The sequence below is a fragment of the Elephas maximus genome, chromosome 11, assembly GCF_024166365.1.
Source record: "Elephas maximus indicus isolate mEleMax1 chromosome 11, mEleMax1 primary haplotype, whole genome shotgun sequence".
NCBI lineage: Eukaryota > Metazoa > Chordata > Mammalia > Proboscidea > Elephantidae > Elephas > Elephas maximus.
The window spans coordinates 70,407,673-70,428,336 of record NC_064829.1 but is presented as its reverse complement, the minus strand read 5'-3'; the positions used below and the strand labels follow the sequence as shown (position 1 = coordinate 70,428,336).

The 20,664-nt window shown below is 39.4% G+C and overlaps 1 protein-coding gene across 1 annotated transcript in view; it reads left to right on the top strand.

Annotated features, from left to right (window-relative positions):
• LOC126085124 (GPI ethanolamine phosphate transferase 1-like) overlaps nt 1–20,664 on the top strand; it is a 99,798-nt gene that overhangs the window by 78,237 nt on the left and 897 nt on the right. The window contains exons 27-28 of the mRNA XM_049900147.1: nt 4,673–4,715; nt 16,747–16,799. Of these exons, the coding sequence (XP_049756104.1) occupies nt 4,673–4,715; nt 16,747–16,799 (96 nt within the window). The remainder of the gene's footprint in view (nt 1–4,672; nt 4,716–16,746; nt 16,800–20,664) is intronic.

Here is a 20,664-nt window from a genome sequence, read left to right as displayed (position 1 = left end):
GTACACAGATCAAGAGGCAGCCGTTCAAACAGAACACAGGGATACTGCGTGGCTTAAAGTCAGGAAAGGTGTGCATCAAGGTTTTATCCTTTCACCATACCTATTCAATCTGTATGCTGAGCAAATAATCTGAGAAGCTGGACCATATGAAGAACAACGGGGCATCAAGATTGGAGGAAGATACATTAACAACCTGTATTATGCAGATGATACAACCTTGCTTGCTGCAAGTCAAGAGGACTTGCAGCACTTACTGATGAAGATCAAAGACCACAGCCTTCAGTATGGATTGCACCTAAACATAAAGAAAACAAAAATCCTCACAACTGTCCAATAAGCAATATCATGATAAATGGAGAAGAGATTGATGTTGTCAAGGATTTCATTTTACCTGGGTCCACAATCAACACCCATGGAAGCAGTAGTCAAGAAATTAAAAGACACATTACATTGGGCAAATCTGCTGCAAAAGACCTCTTTAAAGTGTTAAAAAAAAAAAAAGATGTCACCTTTAAGACTAAGGTGCACCTGACCCATGCCATGGTGTTTTGAATCACCTCATATGCATGTGAAAGCTGGACAACGAATAAGGAAGACCAAAGAAGAATTGATGCCTTTGAATTATGGTATTGGCGAAGAATATTGACTATACCACGGACTGCCAAAAGAATGAACAATTCTGTCTTGGATGAAGAACAGCCAGAATGCTCTTTAGAAGCAAGGATGGCAAGACTTCGTCTCACATACTTTGGTCATGTTATCAGGAGGGATCAGACCTTGGAGAAGGACATCATGCTTGGTAAAGTAGAAGGTCAGCAAAAAAGAGGAAGACCCTCAGTGAGACGGATTGACACAGTGGCTGCAACTGTGGGCTCCAGCATAACAAAGATCATGAGTATGGCACAGGACCAGGCAGTTGTTTCGTTCTGTTGTACATAGGGTTGCTGTGGGTTGGAACCGACTTGATGGCACCTAACAACAATAACATGGGTAAAATATTAAAAGATGCAGGAAGCATCACAAGATAATGGAAGGAATACACAGAGTCACTGTACCAAAAAGAATTGGTCGATATTCAGACATTTCAATAGGTAGCATATGATCAAGAACCAATGGTACTTAAGAAGTCCAAGGTACACTGAAGGCCTTGGCAAAAAACAAGGCTCAGGAATTGACGGAATACCAGTTGAGATATTTCAACGAACGGATGTAGTACTGCTGCAAGTGCTCACTTTATGCCAAGAAGTTTGGAAGACAACTACCTGGCCAACAGACCAAAAGAGATCCATATTTGTGCTCATTCCAAAGAAAGGTGATTCAACTGAACATGGAAATTATTGAACAATATCATTAATATCAAAGGCAAGTAAAATTTTGCTGAAGATAATTAAAAAATGGTTGCAGCAGTACATCAAAAGGGAACTGCCAGGGAAACCCAAGGTAGAGAAGGGAGAGTGTTGACATGTAGTGGGGTTGTTAACCAATGTCATAAAATAATATGTTTGCTAACTGTTTAATGAGAAGCTAGTTTGTTCTGTAAACCTTCATCTGAAGTACAAAAAAAAAAAAAAGATTAAAAGGAACTGCCAGAAGTTCAAGCTGGATTCATAAGAGGAAGTGGTATGAGGGGTATCATTGCTTATGTTAGATAGATCCTGGCTGAAAGCAGAGAATACCAGAAGGATGTTTACCTGTGTATTATTGACTATGCAAAGGCATTCAACTGTGTGAATCATAACAAATTATGGATAACATTGCAAAGAATGGGAATTCCAGAACCCTTCTTTGTGCTGACACGGAACTTGTACACAGACCAAGAGGCAGTCATTTGAACACAACAAGAGAATACTGCATGGTTTAAACTCAAGAACGGTGTGCATCAGGGTTGTATGTTTTTACCATACTTATTCAATCTGTATGCTGAGGAAATAATCTGAGAAGCTGGACTATATGAAGAAGAACGTGGTATTAGGATTGGTGGAAGATTCATTAACAACCTGTGATATGCAGATGACACAACCTTGCTTTCAGAAAGTGAAGAGTACTTGAAACACTTACTGATGAAGATCGAACAGTACAGCCTTCAGTATGGATTACACCTCAACATGAAGAAAACAAAAAATCATCACAACTGGACCAATAAGGAACGTCATGGTAAATGGAGAATATATTCACATTTTCAAGGATTTCATTTTACTTGGACCCACAATCAATGCCCATGGAAGCAGCAGTCAAGAAATCAAATGATGCATTGCACTGGGCAAATCTGCTGCAAGAGATCTCTTTAAAGTGTTAAAAAACAAAGATGTCATTTTGAGGACTGAGGTGCACCCGACCCAAGTCATGATATATTCATTCACCTCTCAAGTATGTGAAAGCTGGACAATGAATAAGGAAGACCAAAAAAGAATTGATGCCCCTGAATTATGCTGTTGACAATGAATATTGAATATACCATGGACTGCCAGAAGAATGAATAAATCTGTCTTGGAGGAGGTATAGCCAGAGTGCTCCTTGGATGTGGGGTGGCAAGACTTCATCTCAGGTACTTTGGACGTATTATCAGGAGAGACCAGTCCCAGGAGGACATCATGCTTGGTAAAGTGGAGGGTCAGTGAAAAAGAGGAAGATCCTCAACAAGATGGATTGACACAGTGGCTGCAATTATGGGCTCAAACATAACAACACTTATGAGGATGGCACAGGACCGGGCAGTGTTTCCTTCTGTTGTATGTGGGTTCACTATGAGTCGGAACTGACTGGACGGGACGTAACGACAACGGGACTCTGCTCCCTGCTCCTTTCCCCTTTGCTGATTATGATTTTATCTTTTCATTGTAATAAACTATAACTGTGAGTATGACTATAAACTGAGTCCTGTGGGTCCTTCTAGTGTATCGCCAAACCCAGGGGTGGTCATTGGGACCCTTGACACAGAACCCTTCCTTTTGATATGCAAAAATTAACTCAAAACGGAGCATAGACCAAAATGTAAGAGCTAAAGCTATGAAACTTTTGGGGGAAAAAAAAAGTAAATCTTTGTGATTTTGGCTTAGGTAAAGCCTTTTTAGATATGACTCCAAAAGCACAAATGACAAAAGAAAAACTTTGATAAATTAGACTTTATCAGAATTAGAAAACTTTTGGGGTAAAAACAGTACCATCAAGAAAGTGAAAAGCTACGTACTGGTAGAAAATATTTGCAAATCATCTATCTGATGGAGTCCTGGTGTTGCAATGGTTAAGAGCTTGGCTGCTAACCAAAAGGTTGCTCCTTGGAAATCCCATGGGGCAATTCTACTCTGTCCTATAGGATCGCTATGAGCTAAAATCAACTTGACAGCAATGGGTTTTGTTTGTTTGTTTTTCATATATCTGATACAGGACTTGTATCTAGAATATATAAAGAGCTCTTATAAGTTAACAAAATGATAACCCAATTAAAAAATGAGCAAAGGAATTTGTAGCAGGCTGAATTATTGCCTCCCAAAAGATATGCCTATGTTCTAACCCCTGGAACCTGTGAATATGACCTTATTCGGGGGGAAAAAGGTCTTTTCGGCCATAATTAAGGATCTGGAATTGAGATCATCCTGGATTTAAGGTGGATCCAAAATCCAGTGGCAGGTGTCCTTAGAAAGGCAGAAGGATATCTGAGAAACACAGTTGCAGAGAAAAGGCCACATGTGACAGAGGCAGAGATGGGAGTTATGCTGCCTCTCTGGAGCATCATCTATGTTGTGCAATGAAATCGTTTTCTTTAGAAAAACTAAAATGACATTTTTCAAAAATCAACCTTTAAAAAATATTTAATATTTAAAGGACTATTATGTTTAAACCATATTTATTCTTTTTCTGTTGTTCCAGAAGAACTGAGTCCATGGGGTACAATTTTCTTGTACTGATTTTTTTTCCCTAAGAAGAAAAATACTTTGTAGCAATGAGAGCTGTTTAAAATGGAGTGGGTTCTGTCATGGGAAGTGCTAGACAATGCCTTTACTGGGGTTGTTAAAGTGGGAATGCACACTTCGGGTAGAAGGTTGTACTGAATGGCACTGTGGTCTCTTCCAACTCTTACCCAAAACCCAGTGCTGTCGAGTCGATTCCGACTCATAGCGACTCTATAGGACAGAGTAGAACTGCCCCATAGAGTTTCCGAGGAGCGCCTGGCGGATTCGAACTGCCGACCCTTTGGTTAGCAGCCGTAGCACTTAACCATTATGCCACCAGGGTTTCCTTCCAACTCTTAGCCAGATTAATATACTTTATTGTATATCTGTTCTACTAGACTTGATTGAATGATATAATAACTTTAGAAATACATGATCAGTCCAGCTTGTAGTATACATCTGCATATGTGGAATATTGAGTTATATTTCTATAATAAACCTGTGATTTTAAAATTACTTGTTTCTTAATAACATGAAAAATCATATCCCTATTATATTACAGAAATAAGTATTCGAAGTTTTCAATAGCATTGTTGAAATTCAGTTCATAAATATGAGACAGTCACCCATGATGATTTGAAAATAGCTGTTAAAAGTAGTATTTTTGGAAGCAAAAATATCAAAATGTTGTGTTATTTGATTATTCTCATTGGATTTTAATGTGCTTGAGAAATACGTATGTTGTATTGTCTCTCATTCTTTTCTTTTTAATTTTTTTTTAGTTTTTTTCTTGTTGTTCTCGTGATATCAGACATTATGGCTCTGGTAAGGCTTTATTGAATATTCATTATACGCAATATTTTAAAAATTAAGGCTGTGTTGATTTAAACAAGAAAAATATAAATGCATTAAAAAAAAACCAAACTGTTGCTGTTGAGTCGATTCTGACTCATAGCGACCCTGTGAGACAGAGAACTGCCCCATAGGGTTTCCAAGGAGCCCCTGGTGGATTCAAACTGCCAACCTTTGGTTAGTAGCTGTAGCTCTTAACCACCACACTACCAGGGTTTCCATAAATGCATTACTATTCATGAAATCTTTCAATATTGAGTTATAAGTGTTGACATAATTTATACATACAAATTCCTTCCCTTTTTATATCATTCATCATGCAATAAGTGCTAGTCTTTAGGTGTCAAATTTTATTTGATTGTTCTAATCTGCTATTTATAACTAGTATTTCAAGTTGTAAGGGAGGCCTGAAGGTGCAGTGGTTAAGTGCTCAGCTGCTAACCACAAGGTCGACTGTTCAAACTCACCAGCCACTTCTCGGGAGAAAGATGTGGCAGTCTGCTTCTGTAAAGTTTACAACCTTGGAAACCCTATAGGGCAGCTCTGCTCTGTCCTATAGGGTCCCTATGAGTCAGAATTGACTTGATGGCAATGGGTTTGTTAGATTTATTTCCTGTTGAATATTATCTGAAATGAAGATATCATAGAGAATTAATAGAAAAATATAACCTTAGATTTAGGTAATACAAAACAGTTTTCCAACTTAAAATGTTAATCGTAAACCCTTCTCTCGGACTGAAAAAAAGGAAAAGGAAGATGCAACTTTTCAAGTGGGAAGATGTTATCAAGATGATAGCCATGATGAGGTCTGAGTGATAAGCATGTAGTTAGGCCTTTTGTATGCAATGTATTATCTCAGAGGAACCTATGGTGCATCCTATGGTAAAAGTGACTGCAAACACTGTTAAGGTTAACTTCCTAAAACAGATTACTGGTCACATGCTGTGACTTAGATGAGAAAATTTTACCTTGAATCAAACCATATATCTAACGTATTTTCATTTTTATTGAGTTCAGTGTATTTGTTTATTTCCCTTGAGCTTTCCTTTTTGATCCATGGATTGTTTAGTTCAATTTTCAAGTATTTGGAGATTTTCCTGTTACGATTTCTAGTTTGACTTCACTGTGATGAGAGAACAGTTTGGTTTCAGTTCTTTTAAATTTGTTGAGTTTTGTTTACATCACGATATGGTCTGTCTTGGTGAATGTTCCATGAGTCCTTGCAAAGAATGTGTATTCTGTAGTTGTTGGTTGAAGTGTTCTAAAAATGTCATTTAAATTGTGTTGGTTGATGGTGTTAAGTTCTTCTATATCCTTGCTGGTTTTCTGTTTAGTAGTTCTATTGATAATTGAGAGAGATGTGTTTTAATCTCCAATTATAATTGTAGATTTGTCTATTTCTTCTTTCAGTTCTATCAGTTTTTGCTTAATGTATTTTGAAGGCCTGTTGTTTGGTGCATACACACTTAGGAATGCTTCGTCTTCTTGGTGAACTGACTTTTTTATCATTATATAATGTCTGTCTTCCTCCCCTCTCCCTTTCTTTTTCTCTCTCCTGGCTTCTTCTTCCTGTCTTTTAGAAAGAAAAGACTTATCCTTCAACCTCTCTTGTCTTTGTAACTATTCAATCTTTGTATTGTATAGTGTTACAGATTCTGCTACTCCACCTCCAACTCTTTCCTTAACCCAGCACAGTCTTCCACCCCAACCAGGCCTCTGAAATTGCCACTCCATTGTTAAATTCAGTGGAGAGAGTTCTTGGTCCTTACCTTATTTGACCTCTACCAACATTTGAGACTGCTAACTGACCACTCTATCAGGGAAATAATCATCACCCTTGGTTTCCACCTGCCACATTCTCCTGGTTCTCTTTCCACCATTCTTGCTAAAAAATTGAGATTCCTTCTCAATCTTCTTTTCATGTTCTTCTTCCTCTTTTATCAGTTAAATGTTAGTGTGTCCAGGTGCTCTTTTCACTCTGTATTCTGTCATAGTGAAACACTAGACTTCAACTTTGCTCGAAATAAAAACGAGTCTTATTGAAGGATAAAAACATTTCTTGAAATGGAAGACATTCAAGCAGGATGTCACAGCATTCCACCATGGAAAAGGATAGTGGGGTTTTTGTGGGGTGAAATGAACAAAGGCTGCGTGATGACAAGCACAAAAAAAAGGTGGGGGGGGGGAAGGGGTACATAGCAAAAGTTACAAGAAGGTAGTTAAAATATAATCTTACATAACATTCTTTTTACTTTTAGTGAGTCTATTTGTTAACATCCTGGGGAACAATTGAGTTAACTTTCTGCAACAACTGCATGTTTGCCTCTCCTTCTTATCTTAAAGTACAAAGCTATGCTTAGAGATTTATAAAGAGCAGAAATGGAGCAAAGATCTCAGTGAGTGAATAAAAATGAAATTTGACTAAGACCTGGTTAATTGGGTTTTACCACATCTTGGTTAGAGTCATGAGACAATTGCAGGCCCATTTTCTTTTTTTTTTTCTGGGTGTAAATGCTCTTTTATTCACATCCTTGCTAACACTTGGTTTTAGCATAGTTATATTTTTGCTGTTTGAATGGATATCATTGTTGGTTTTTTTTTAATTAACTTTTATTAAGCTTCAAGTTAACGTTTACAAATCCAATCAGTCTGTCACATATAAGTTTACATACATCTCACTCCCTACTCCCACTTGCTCTCCCCCTCTTGAGTCAGCCCTTTCAGTCTCTCCTTTCATGACAATTTTGCCAGCTTCCCTCTCTCTCTATCCTCCCATCCCCCCTCCAGACAAGAGTTGCCAACACAATCTCAAGTGTCCACCTGATATAATTAGCTCACTCTTCATCAGCGTCTCTCTCCCACCTGCTGACCAGTCCCTTTCATGTCTGATGAGTTGTCTTCGGGGATGGTTCCTGTCCTGTGCCAACAGAAGGTCTGGGGACCATGGCCGCCGGGATTCCTCTAGTCTCAGTCAGACCATTAAGTATGGTCTTTTCATGAGAATTTGGGGTCTGTATCCCACTGATCTCCTGCTCCCTCAGGGGTCCTCTGCTGTGCTCCCTGCCAGGGCAGTCATCTATTGTGGCCAGGCACCAACTAGTTCTTCTGGTCTCAGGATAATGTAGGTCTCTGGTTCATGTGGCCCTTTCTGTCTCTTGGGCTCTTAGTTGTCGTGTGGCCTTGGTGTTCTTCATTTTCCTTTGCTCCAGTTGGGTTGAGACCAATTGATGCATCTTAGAGGGCCGCTTGTTAGCATTTAAGACTCCAGACGCCACATTTCAAAGTGGGATGCAGAATGTTTTCATAATAGAATTATTTTGCCAATTGACTTAGAAGTCCCCACAAACCATGGTCCCCAGACCCCCGCCCTTGCTCCGCTGACCTTTGAAGCATTCATTTTATCCCGGAAACTTCTTTGCTTTTGGTCCACTCCAATTGAGCTGACCTTCCATGTATTGAGTGTTGTCTTTCCCTTCACCTAAAGCAGTTCTTATCTACTGATTAATCAGTAAAAAACCCTCTCCCACCCTCCCTCCCTCCCCTCCTCGTAACCACAAAAGTATGTGTTCTTCTCAGGTTTACTATTTCTCAAGATCTTATAATAGTGGTCTTATACAATATTTGTCCTTTTGCCTCTGACTAATTTCGCTCAGCATAATGCCTTCCAGGTTCCTCCATGTTATGAAATGTTTCAGAGATTCTTCACTGTTCTTTATCGATGCGTAGTATTCCATTGTGTGAATATACCACAATTTATTTACCCATTCATCAGTTGGTGGACACCTTGGTTGCTTCCAACTTTTTGCTATTGTAAACAGAGCTGCAATAAACATGGGTGTGCATTTATCTGTTTGTGTGAAGTCTCTTGTATCTCTAGCGTATATTCCGAGGAGTGGGATTTCTGGGTTGTATGGTAGTTCTATTTCTAACTGTTTAAGGTAACGCCAGATAGATTTCCAAAGTGGTTGTACCATTTTACATTCCCACCAGCAGTGTATAAGAGTTCCAATCTCTCCGCAGCCTCTCCAACATTTATTATTTTGTGTTTTTTGGATTAATGCCAGCCTTGCTGGTGTGAGATGGAATCTCATCGTAGTTTTAATTTGCATTTCTCTAATGGCTAATGATCGAGAGCATTTTCTCATGTATCTGTTGGCTGTCTGAAGATCTTCTTTAGTGAAATGTGTGTTCATATCCTTTGCCCACTTTTTGATTGGGTTGTTTGTCTTTTTGTGGTTGAGTTTTGACAGAATCATGTAGATTTTAGAGATCAGGCGCTGGTCGGAGATGTCATAGCTGAAAATTCTTTCCCAGTCTGTAGGTGGTCTTTTTACTCTTTTGGTGAAGTCTTTAGATGAGCATAGATGTTTGATTTTTAGGAGCTCCCAGTTATCGGGTTTCTCTTCATCATTTTTGGTAATGTTTTGTATTCTGTTTATGCCTTGTATTAGGGCTCCTAGGGTTGTCCCAATTTTTTCTTCCATGATCTTTATCGTTTTAGTCTTTATGTTTAGGTCTTTGATCCACTTGGAGTTAGTTTTTGTGCATGGTGTAAGGTATGGGTCCTGTTTCATTTTTTTGCAAATGGATATCCAGTTATGCCAGCACCATTTGTTAAAAAGGCTATCTTTTCCCCAATTAATTGACACTGGTCCTTTGTCAAATATCAGCTGCTCATACGTGGATGGATCTATGTCTGGGTTCTCAATTCTGTTCCATTGGTCTATGTGCCTGTTGTTGTACCAGTACCAGGCTGTTTTGACTACTGTGGCGGTATAATAGGTTCTGAAATCATGTAGAGTGAGGCCTCCCACTTTCTTCTTCTTTTTCAGTAGTGCTTTGCTTATCCGGGGCTTCTTTCCCTTCCATATGAAATTGGTGATTTGTTTCTCTATCCCCTTAAAATATGACATTGGAATTTGGATCGGAAGTGCGTTAAATGTATAGATGGCTTTTGGTAGAATAGACATTTTTACTATGTTAAGTCTTCCTATCCATGAGCAAGGTATGTTTTTCCACTTAAGTATGTCCTTTTGATTTTCTTGTAGTAGAGCTTTGTAGTTTTCTTTGTATAGGTCTTTTACATCCTTGGTAAGATTTATTCCTAAGTATCTTATCTTCTTGGGGGCTACTGTGAATGGTATTGATTTGGTTATTTCCTCTTCGGTGTTCTTTTTGTTGATGTAGAGGAATCCAAGTGATTTTTGTATGTTTATTTTATAACCTGAGACTCTGCCAAATTCTTCTATTAGTTTCAGTAGTTTTCTGGAGGATTCCTTAGGGTTTTCTGTGTATATAATCATGTCATCTGCAAATAGTGATAACTTTACTTCCTCCTTGCCAATCCGGATACCTTTTATTTCTTTGTCTAGCCTAATTGCCCTGGCTAGGACTTCCAGCACGATGTTGAATAAGAGCGGTGATAAAGGGCATCCTTGCCTGGTTCCCGTTCTCAAGGGAAATGCTTTCAGGTTCTCTCCATTTAGAGTGATATTGGCTGTTGGCTTTGCATAGATGCCCTTTATTATGTTGAGGAATTTTCCTTCAATTCCTATTTTGTTAAGAGTTTTTATCATAAATAGGTGTTGGACTTCGTCAAATGCCTTTTCTGCATCAATTGATAAGATCATGTGGTTTTTGTCTTTTGTTTTATTTATGTGATGGATTACATTAATGGTTTTTCTGATATTAAACCAGCCTTGCATACCTGGTATAAATCCCACTTGATCATGGTGAATTATTTTTTTGATGTGTTGTTGGATTCTATTGGCTAGAATTTTGTTGAGGATTTTTGCATCTATGTTCATGAGGGATATAGGTCTATGATTTTCTTTTTTTGTAATGTCTTTACCTGGTTTTGGTATCAGGAAGATGGTGGCTTCATAGAATGAGTTGGGTAGTATTCCTTCATTTTCTATGCTTTGGAATACCTTCAGAAGTAGTGGTGTTAACTCTTCTCTGAAAGTTTGGTAGAACTCTGCAGTGAAGCCGTCCGGGCCAGGGCTTTTTTTTGTTGGGAGTTTTTTGATTACCGTTTCAATCTCTTTTTTTGTTATGGGTCTATTTAGTTGTTCTACTTCTGAATGTGTTAGTTTAGGTAGGTAGTGTTTTTCCAGGAATTCATCCATTTCTTCTAGGTTTTCAAATTTGTTAGAGTACAATTTTTCATAATAATCTGAAATGATTCTTTTAATTTCGTTTGGTTCTGTTGTGATGTGGTCCTTCTCGTTTCTTATTCGGGTTATTTGTTTCCTTTCCTGTATTTCTTTAGTCAGTCTAGCCAATGGTTTATCAATTTTGTTAATTTTTTCAAAGAACCAGCTTTTGGCTTTGTTAATTCTTTCAATTGTTTTTCTGTTCTCTAATTCATTTAGTTCAGCTCTAATTTTTATTATTTGTTTTCTTCTGGTGCCTGATGGATTCTTTTGTTGCTCACTTTCTATTTGTTCAAGTTGTAGGGACAGTTCTCTGCTTTTGGCTCTTTCTTCTTTTTGTATGTGTGCATTTATCGATATCAATTGGCCTCTGAGCACTGCTTTTGCTGTGTCCCAGAGGTTTTGATAGGAAGTATTTTCATTCTCATTGCTTCCTATGAATTTCCTTATTCCCTCCTTGATGTCTTCTATAACCCAGTCTTTTTTCAGGAGGGTATTGTTCATTTTCCAAGTATTTGATTTCTTTTCCCTAGTTTTTCTGTTATTGATCTCTAGTTCTATTGCCTTGTGGTCTGAGAAGATGCTTTGTAATATTTTGATGTTTTGGACTCTGCAAAGGTTTGTTTTATGACCTAATATGTGGACTATTCTAGAGAATGTTCCATGTGCACTAGAAAAAAAAGTATATTTTGCACCAGTTGGGTGGAGAGTTCTGTATAAGTCAATGAGGTCAAGTTGGTTGATAGTTGTAATTAGGTCTTCCGTGTCTCTATTGAGCTTCTTACTGGATGTCCTGTCCTTCTCCGAAAGTGGTGTGTTGAAGTCTCCTACTATAATTGTGGAGGTATCTATCTCACTTTTCAATTCTGTTAAAATTTGATTTATGTATCTTGCAGCCCTGTCATTGGGTGCATAAATATTTAATATGGTTATGTCTTCCTGATCAATTGTCCCTTTTATCATTATATAGTGTCCTTCTTTATCCTTTGTGGTGGATTTAAGTCTAAAGTCTATTTTGTCAGAAATTAATATTGCTACTCCTTTTTTGCTTATTGTTTGCTTGATATATTTTTTTCCATCCTTTGAGTTTTAGTTTGTTTGTGTCTCTAAGTCTAAGGTGTGTCTCTTGTAGGCAGCATATAGATGGATCGTGTTTCTTTATCCAGTCTGTGACTCTCTGTCTCTTTATTGGTGCATTTAGTCCATTTACATTCAGCGTAATTATAGATAAATAAGTTTTTAGTGCTGTCATTTTGATGCCTTTTTATGTGTGTTGTTGGCCATTTCATTTTTCCACATGCTTTTTTGTGCTGAGGCGTTTTTCTTAGTAAATTGTGAGGTCCTCATTTTCATAGTGTTTGACTTTATATTAGTTGAGTCGTTACGTTTTTCTTGGCTTTTATCTTGAGTTATAGAGTTGTTATACCTTTTTGTGGTTACCTTATTATTTACCCCTATTTTTCTAGGTAAAAACCTAACTTGTATTGTTCTATATCGCCTTGTATCACTCTCCATATGGCAGTTCAATGCCTCCTGTATTTAGTCCCTCTTTTTGATTATTGAGATCTTTTACCTATTGACTTCCATGATTCCCTGTTATGTGTATTTTATTTTAATTAATCTTAATTTGTTTGTTTTTGTGATTTCCCTATTTGAGTTGATATCAGGACGTTCTGTTTTGTGACCTTGTGTTGTGCTGGTATCTGATATTATTGGTTCTCTGACCAAACAATATCCTTTAGTATTTCTTGTAGCTTTGGTTTGGTTTTTGCAAATTCTCTAAACTTGTGTTTATCTGTGAATATCTTAATTTCGCCTTCATATTTCAGAGAGAGTTTTGCTGGATATATGATCCTTGGCTGGCAGTTTTTCTCCTTCAGTGTTCTGTATATGTCGTCCCATTCCCTTCTTGCCTGCATGGTTTCTGCTGAGTAGTCTGAACTTATTCTTATTGATTCTCCCTTGAAGGAAACCTTTCTTTTCTCCCTGGCTGCTTTTAAAATTTTCTGTTTATCTTTGGTTTTGGTGAGTTTGATGATAATATGTCTTGGTGTTTTTCTTTTTGGATCAATCTTAAATGGGGTTCGATGAGCATCTTGGATAGATATCCTTTCGTCTTTCATGATGTCAGGGAAGTTTTCTGTCAGGAGTTCTTCAACTATTTTCTCTGTGTTTTCTGTCTCCCCTCCCTGTTCAGGGACTCCAATCACCCGCAGGTTATCCTTCTTGATAGAGTCCCACATGATTCTTAGGGTTCCTTCATTTTTTTTAATTCTTTTATCTGATTTTTTTTCAGCTATGTTGGCATTGATTCCCTGGTCCTCCAGATGTCCCAGTCTGCATTCTAATTGCTCGAGTCTGCTCCTCTGACTTCCTATTAAAAAAATTGTCTAATTCTGTGATTTTATTGTTAGTCTTTTGGATTTCTACATGCTGTCTCTCTATGGATTCTTGCAACTTATTAATTTTTCCACTATGCTCTTGAATAATCTTTTTGAGTTCTTCAACAGTTTTATTGGTGTGTTCCTTGGCTTTTTCTGCAGTTTGCCTTATTTCATTTGTGATGTCTTGAAGCATTCTGTAAATTAGTTTTTTATATTCTGTATCTGATAATTCCAGGATTGTATCTTCATTTGGGAAAGATTTTGATTCTTTTGTTTGGGGGGTTGGAGAAGCTGTCATGGTCTGCTTCTTTAAGCGGTTTGATATGGATTGTTGTCTCTGAGCCATCACTGGGAAACTAGTTTTTCCAGAAAATCCGCTAAAAAAAAATGCAGTCAGATCCCTATCAGAATTCTCCCTCTGGCTCAGGCTATTTGGATGTTAATGAAGCCGCCTGGGGAGGGTGGGGGAGGGAACAGAGAGATAGGAGAGTAGCACCTCAGAATATAGCCAGAGTTGCTTGTCTTGCTTGGAATGACTATTATATCTGAGATTCCCGCGGGGCGCGTCGCCTATGTGTGCTGGCTGTGTGGAGATTGCCCCCGGGGGGTCTGGCCCGCTGGAGTCATGGTCAGATCCTCCACTTCCAGCCCCACGCCCAGCGTCCAGGCTCCCCTGCTGGGACGGTGCACTCTCGACTCCTATATCAGTCGCTGCCTCCCGGGGACTTCTCGTCCCTCCAGCCGCGTTGCCGTGCCGCCTCTGTGAACTGGTTGGGCCCCCTCCCAGGGTTAGTTCAGTTGGGTGGAGCAGCTCCCCGTGCTTGTGCCGTGACCGAGCGTCCCGGCTGGGACGCTGTTCTCCCCGCTCCAATACCAGTCGCTGCCTCCCGGGGACTTCTCCTACCGGCTGCGTCCCACACCGCCTGAGGAACCGGCTGGTCCCCCTCCTGGGGTTAGTTCAGGGGGGTGGAGCAGCTCTCTGTGCTTGTGCCATACCTGACTGGTACGCTGGCTCCAGGCTCTGAAAACAATCGCTGCTTCCCCGTATTAGTTCATTCTCCGTCTCTAAATCTGTGTTTGTTGTTCAGGGTTCATAGATTGTTATGTATGTGATCGATTCACTTGTTTTTCCGTGTCTTTGTTGTAAGAGGGATCCGAGGTAGCATCTGCCTAGTCCGCCATCTTGGCTCCGCCCCTCCTGCAGGCCCATTTTCATTATCAATTCTATTCCCTAACTTCCTGGGACAATGTTGACTAAAAGTATTCTCCCTAGGACAAACTGCGTAGACATTCTTGACAAACATTTTTTAATAAACAATTCCTTGTAGGAACTAAAATCTTGACCCTAGCTCCTTTGTCTTACAGTTAAACACGAAGCTAATGGTATTGTCAGAAGAGCAGGAGCAGAGACTCTAGGCTAAATTGCAACTTGATTCAAAATGGAATTTAATTTAGATCTGGGTCATCTATTTTATTTATCCCAAGCACCTCGGGTTTTTGGGTCTACATACATTTCTGTACTCAATTCTCTCCATGGATATTCTCATTTACTCCTATGGTGTCATTTACCTTTTAAATGCTGATGACTTCCCAGATCTGTATCTTTAACCAAATCTTTGGCCAGAGATTCAAATTCATCTTCATTTTCCTGCTGGCCATCTCCACTTGGACAGCCCATCCCATAACCACTGCCATCGAGTCGATTCCAAATCATAGTGTCTCTCTAGGACAGAGTAGAACTGCCCCATAAGGTTTCCAAGGCTGTAATCTTTTTGGAAGCAGACCGCTACATCTTTCTGCTGCAGAGCACCTGGTGGGTTCAAACTGCCAACCTTTTGGTTAGCAGCCAAGCGCTTTAGCCACTGAGCCACCAAGGCTCCGGACAGCCCACCCATAACCAAAAACCAAACCCACTGCCGTTTGCCTCCTTTCAAGCCTACTCTTCCTCCTGTGCTCCTTGTCTCAGGAAATGGCTTTACCATTTATCTTTGTTATCTAGTGCTGCTATAGCAGAAATACCACAAGTGGATGGGTTTAACAAAGAGAATTTTATTCTCTCACAGCCTGGGAAGCTAGAAGTTTGAATTCAGGGTACCAGCTCTAGGGGAAGGCTTTCTGTAGGCTCTGGGGAAAATCCTTTTCATCAATCTTCCCCTTGTCTAGGAGCTTCTCAGTGCAAGGACCCTGGGTCCAAAGGATGCACTCCCCTCCTCATTCTTCATTCTTGGTAGTAAGAGGTCCCCATCCTCTCTATTTTATATATTGAAAGAGATTGACTGAAAATACGACCTAATCCTGCAGATTTTGTCCTGCCTCATTAACATAACTGCCTCTAATCCTGCCTTATTAACATCATAGGATTTAGGATTTAGAACACATAGGATAACCCCATCAGATCGCAAAATGGTGGGCAACCACTCAATACTGGGAATCATGGCCTAACCAAGCTGATACACATTTTTAGGGAACACAATTCAATCCATAACACGATCCACCCTGATTCTGAAGGCAGAAAACCAGGTATTGTTGATGATTCTTCCTTCTCTCTTAAACCCATTCCTGCCCATTTTATCCATTCTCTTGAATCCCTTCAGTTGGCTCAATCCCACTGCCACTGTCTTAATCCAGGCCACCAAAATTTCTCTCCTATATTACTGCAGCAGAATCCTAACTGGTCTCTGCTTTACCTTTTGTATATCTTCAAACCATTTGACACCCTGCAGCTAGAATGATTTTTCTGAAACATTGCTCTATTTGATCATGTCTCTCCTTTGCTTAAAATTATTCAGCAATTCCTCATTACTCTTAGAGTCAGATTTTTTAATATAAGTTAAAAAGTGTTTTGCAGTCTGGTTTCTGCTTACTTGACTGGCATCATTTCTTACCTTTCCCTTCTTTGCTTTTTATATACCAGCCTCACCATGACCCTGCCAAGTTCTATCTGGACTTGATGTTTATATATGTTACTTACTATGTGATACCTATAACATTCTCTTTGCCAGGAACACTAACTCCTTGTATCTCCTCAACATCCCCTTTCACCTGATTCCTACTTTTCATTTAGATTTCACCTTCCTGGGGAAGCCTTCCCTTCTACACTAGTCAGGGGTGCATATCCCTTCCTATTGCCCATAATTACCTGTATTTTCCAATGGTAACATTCATCACACCATGTGGATAATTACCTGATAATCTGACTGAATCATTCACTAGACCATATGCCTCATGAGGAGTTTATCTCCAGGACCTAACACAGTGATTAGCAGACAGTAGACAGTCAGTAAACATTAGTTGAATGGATGGATGATACAGATTCTTTTCACTTAACATCTTTGGTATCATTTAGTGTCTTTTATTAAAGTTGGCTGTTTTTTTTTTTTTTATTTCTGGTTATTCACAGCTTTGTTTTTACATTGAACCTAAGTTCCTTTTAATTAATGGAATCATATTTTATGTTATTTCCAGCATTTTTTCTTCTTGATCAAGGATTATGGCAGCTGGCTTGACATTGGAACAAGGTATAGTATATATTCACAAAGAAGTTTTTAAGAGTACAGTGAAAGAGTAACTTGGTATTTGAGTATACCAAGCAGAAACCAAAGGGATTTTGAGGGAAGTATAACGAGAAGCAATCGTTTTAAGCCTCTGAAGGTGAGACTTTTCGTCTCCTCCCTTCTGTTTGGTATTGGCACATTAGCAAGTGTTTTTTTGGGATGATGTGAAGAGGAAGATAGATACTAAGTCTAGAGAGAACTAGAGAACAGCAGGAAGGTATGAGAGGAACTACCTGAATCTGTGGTTTCAGAGTAGATCACTCTGGTGTCTTTGTGTGTCCCACTCCTCCTCTCTTAGTTAGCTTCTGTCCTTATTTTCTTCCCGCCCTCCCTCCTTCTTTCCTTCTCCCTTTCCTTTTTGAAAAATAATGAAGCTACTCATATGGCAGTTTGAATTTTGTGATGGCTTAAATTTTATATAGTTGTTGTCTGACTCTTAGAATCTTTAATATGGGAACATTTTAACATGTGATACCTATAATATTTGTTATTTACATTGTATCTGAATACAATCCGTTTCCTCTTTATTGTGATTTGAATGGCAATGACACCCAAGCAGATAGATTTGATCGTTTTATGTTTTTGATTTCAGAGACAACATACAGTTTGACAGACCTATTTTATTTCATTTAAAAACAAACTAAAAAAAAAAAAAAAACCATTGCCGTCGAGTCAATTCTGACTCATAGTGACCCTATAGGACAGAGTAGAACTGCTGCATACGGCTTCCAGGAGCGCCTGGTAGATTCAAACTGCCAACGACTTGGTTAGCAGCCATAGCTCTTAACCACTTTTTATTTCATTACCCAACATTTACTCATCACTTTGTGTTGCCAGGAATTGTGTTAGGTTTGGGTGAGACACTGCTTTAGACCATCTCTCCTCTGTTCATACCTCTTAGGCAGCTTACTGCTTGTTATTTACATACATATCTGCCTCCCCAACAGACTGTGGGTTCCCTGACTCTGGGATCTGATTCAAATCTGTTACGCTCCATATATGCTAAACACATAAGAGGCACTCCACAGATCATAGTCAGGCACCTACTTCAGCTTTGCAGAATAAGGGGAGGCTGAACACCACAGGTTTGGGGTATAGAAGAGCACATTGAGCCACACGACTTAGGTAGAGTACATAGAGTGAGAAAAAAACTAAGATGGGGCCGTAGAAGCCACTGTTATTTAAGGGCTGAGGACAAGAACTGTGGAAATGAGACTGAAAGAAGAGGCCAGAACGTATAATAAACTATAGAGACCAAAGTTTATTAATGGTTACCAAGGGTGGGCACAGGAGGGAGTGGAAAGGAGAAGTCAATGCTTTGGGACACTAAGCTTGTTAAAGGTGATGGTATAATTTGGGAATGGAAAAGTGTGATTGTTGAACAATATGAACATATTTATGTCACAGAACTTACATCTGAAGATTGTTAAAATGTCAACAACAAAAAACTTGTTCTAAAATAGGTATTCTGATGATAATAAATATCAATTATGTATTAAAAAAAAAAAAAGTGGCCAGAAAGGCAGAAGAAATCAAGAGAGAATAGTACTGTGGAAATGAGAAGAGCATCTCAGGAAAGAGGGAGGTCATACAGTATCAGATGTTACAGAGACATTGTATGAGAAAAGACATAAAAGTATCCATAGGATTGAGCAGCAATAGTCACCATGAGGAGCCCTGGTGGTGCAGTGGTTAAGAGCTATGGCTGCTAACCAAAAGGTTGGCAGTTCAAATCCACCAGCTGCTCCTTGGGAACCGTATGGGACAGTTCTACTCTGTCCTATTGGGTTGCTATAAGATGGAAACCACTCAACGGCAATGGGCTTGGCTCGGTTTTTGGTTTAGTCACTGTGAGCTTGGTTAGGAAAATTGCAGATGTGTGTGGTAGGACCCAGTATCAGATTGCTGCACTGAATCAGATCCACCAATTTCTAGGTCAGAACAGCAGACCAAAGATAATAATGTCTCCTCTCTCCCAAGACTCCAATAAAATAAACAAAACTAGTGAAAGTAAAAAGAATAGGAGAAGGACCATCAGCAAATGTGACCTCAACAAATTATCAGAAGGTGGATAATCAGACAGTAAGCAGCAGCCCAGAGTCTAAAGGCTGGCACTGCCAAAAGAAAGAGAAAGCAGGACCCCAGAGGCTCCAGACTGTCAGTAATGTAGAGGGTAGGAGTGAGGAAGGGAAAACCAGATGGGATTAAGTGAATGTCTCTACTGAATGTGATAGTGTCAGTAGGCTGCCCAAGCCTCTCTCCTATCCTCCTTAATCCCCATGCAGAAAATGCTATAAAGCATTTTCACATGCTGTAAATTACTGAGAGATGAATGGGACTGCCTCTTTCACTTAGTGATGCTCTATTCCTGGAGATAGATAATGATTTTGTTAGAAAATTGCTTAGGCATTTTAAGCACATTTTTTTTCATATTACCATTGCCATCAAGTAGATTCTGACTCATAGCAACCCTATAGGACTGAGTGGAACTGCCTGCCCCTTAGGGTTTACCAAGGAGCGGCTGTTGGATTCGAACTGTTGACCTTTCTGGTTAGCAGCTGAGCTCTTAACCACTGTGCCACCAGGGCTTCCAAGCACTGAATTCAAGGTTCTAATATATAACTTGTAAGGAACACTCCAACCCTGGAATTATGAGGCATGGCCCTTGCATTGAGAGATAATGGTCTAACATAGGATATAAGACATAATAACTGTAATACAAGGTAGCATGTAAGAGAGGACATCTGAATATGAAGACAGGCAGCTTCACTTCAAGCTTCAATGACTAAGGAAAGATTGTACAAGGTCTGGCATTTGAGCTGGCCCTTGAAAACAGGTCATAATTTCAATTAGAGGTCTTAGTGGATAGGAGAGAGAATGGACATGAGCAAAGCTAGTAAGGTGAAAAAGCACAGTGCATATGCATACGGAGTGTGATAAATATTTTGGATTTGAGAAACTCATAGGTTTCACATAAGACATTTCTAGAAAGATAACCTTAACTTGAATGTGGAATTCAAAGCTACAGCATAAATTCTATTGACATATGAGGATCTGTACTCTTTATTTTACTTGAGCTTTAGTATATCAAATATTACCTTCTACAAGTGGTCCATTGTCTAGAGATTAAGTCTTCATTGTCTTTTATATACAAATTTATCCAGTGGGGTGAATGGGTGGGATGGGTGTGTGCCTGGAAGTGGAGACACTAACCAAATCAGCCCTGTTGGGGTCATTCCAACATTGTCCTTGTGGAATGTGTTCCTGGCATTATACCTTGGCCATGAGAGTAACAGTAGTGTAAGGACTGCCACTAGATCTTGTGGATTAATGCATTATTAAGGAATTACATACAGTCAGCCCTCCGTATCCATGGGTTTGGCATCCGAGGATTCAACAAACCACAGATCAAAATATAGGGGGTGGGGGGAGTTTTCAAAAAACAAAACTTGAATTTGCCAGGTGCCGAGTACTACACTGAATCCATGAGGATGATGTGATGTGTAGGCATACCCTGCTGTAGCCTCCCGCCATTTCACTGATCCTCAGGCTCTCTCCAAGACTTGTTGTTTGAGCATTTTTCATCTACGGTCCTGTTTTTTCATTTGGTACTTGTGTTAATGTTATCCCGTTTCTGTAAAAAAATGGTTCCTAAAAAACAATGAACTAGTCAAAGCAGTCCCTCAAAGGCTAAGTGTGAGTTGCCTGAGGAGAACAAAAGGAAGGAGTTCCAAGCTAGTAAGAGATAGCTGGCTAGCTCTGTAAAGCAGTAAAGCCTTCAGAACTGAAAGATCATGGGAGAATTGGCATCAGCTGATGCCCAGGCAGC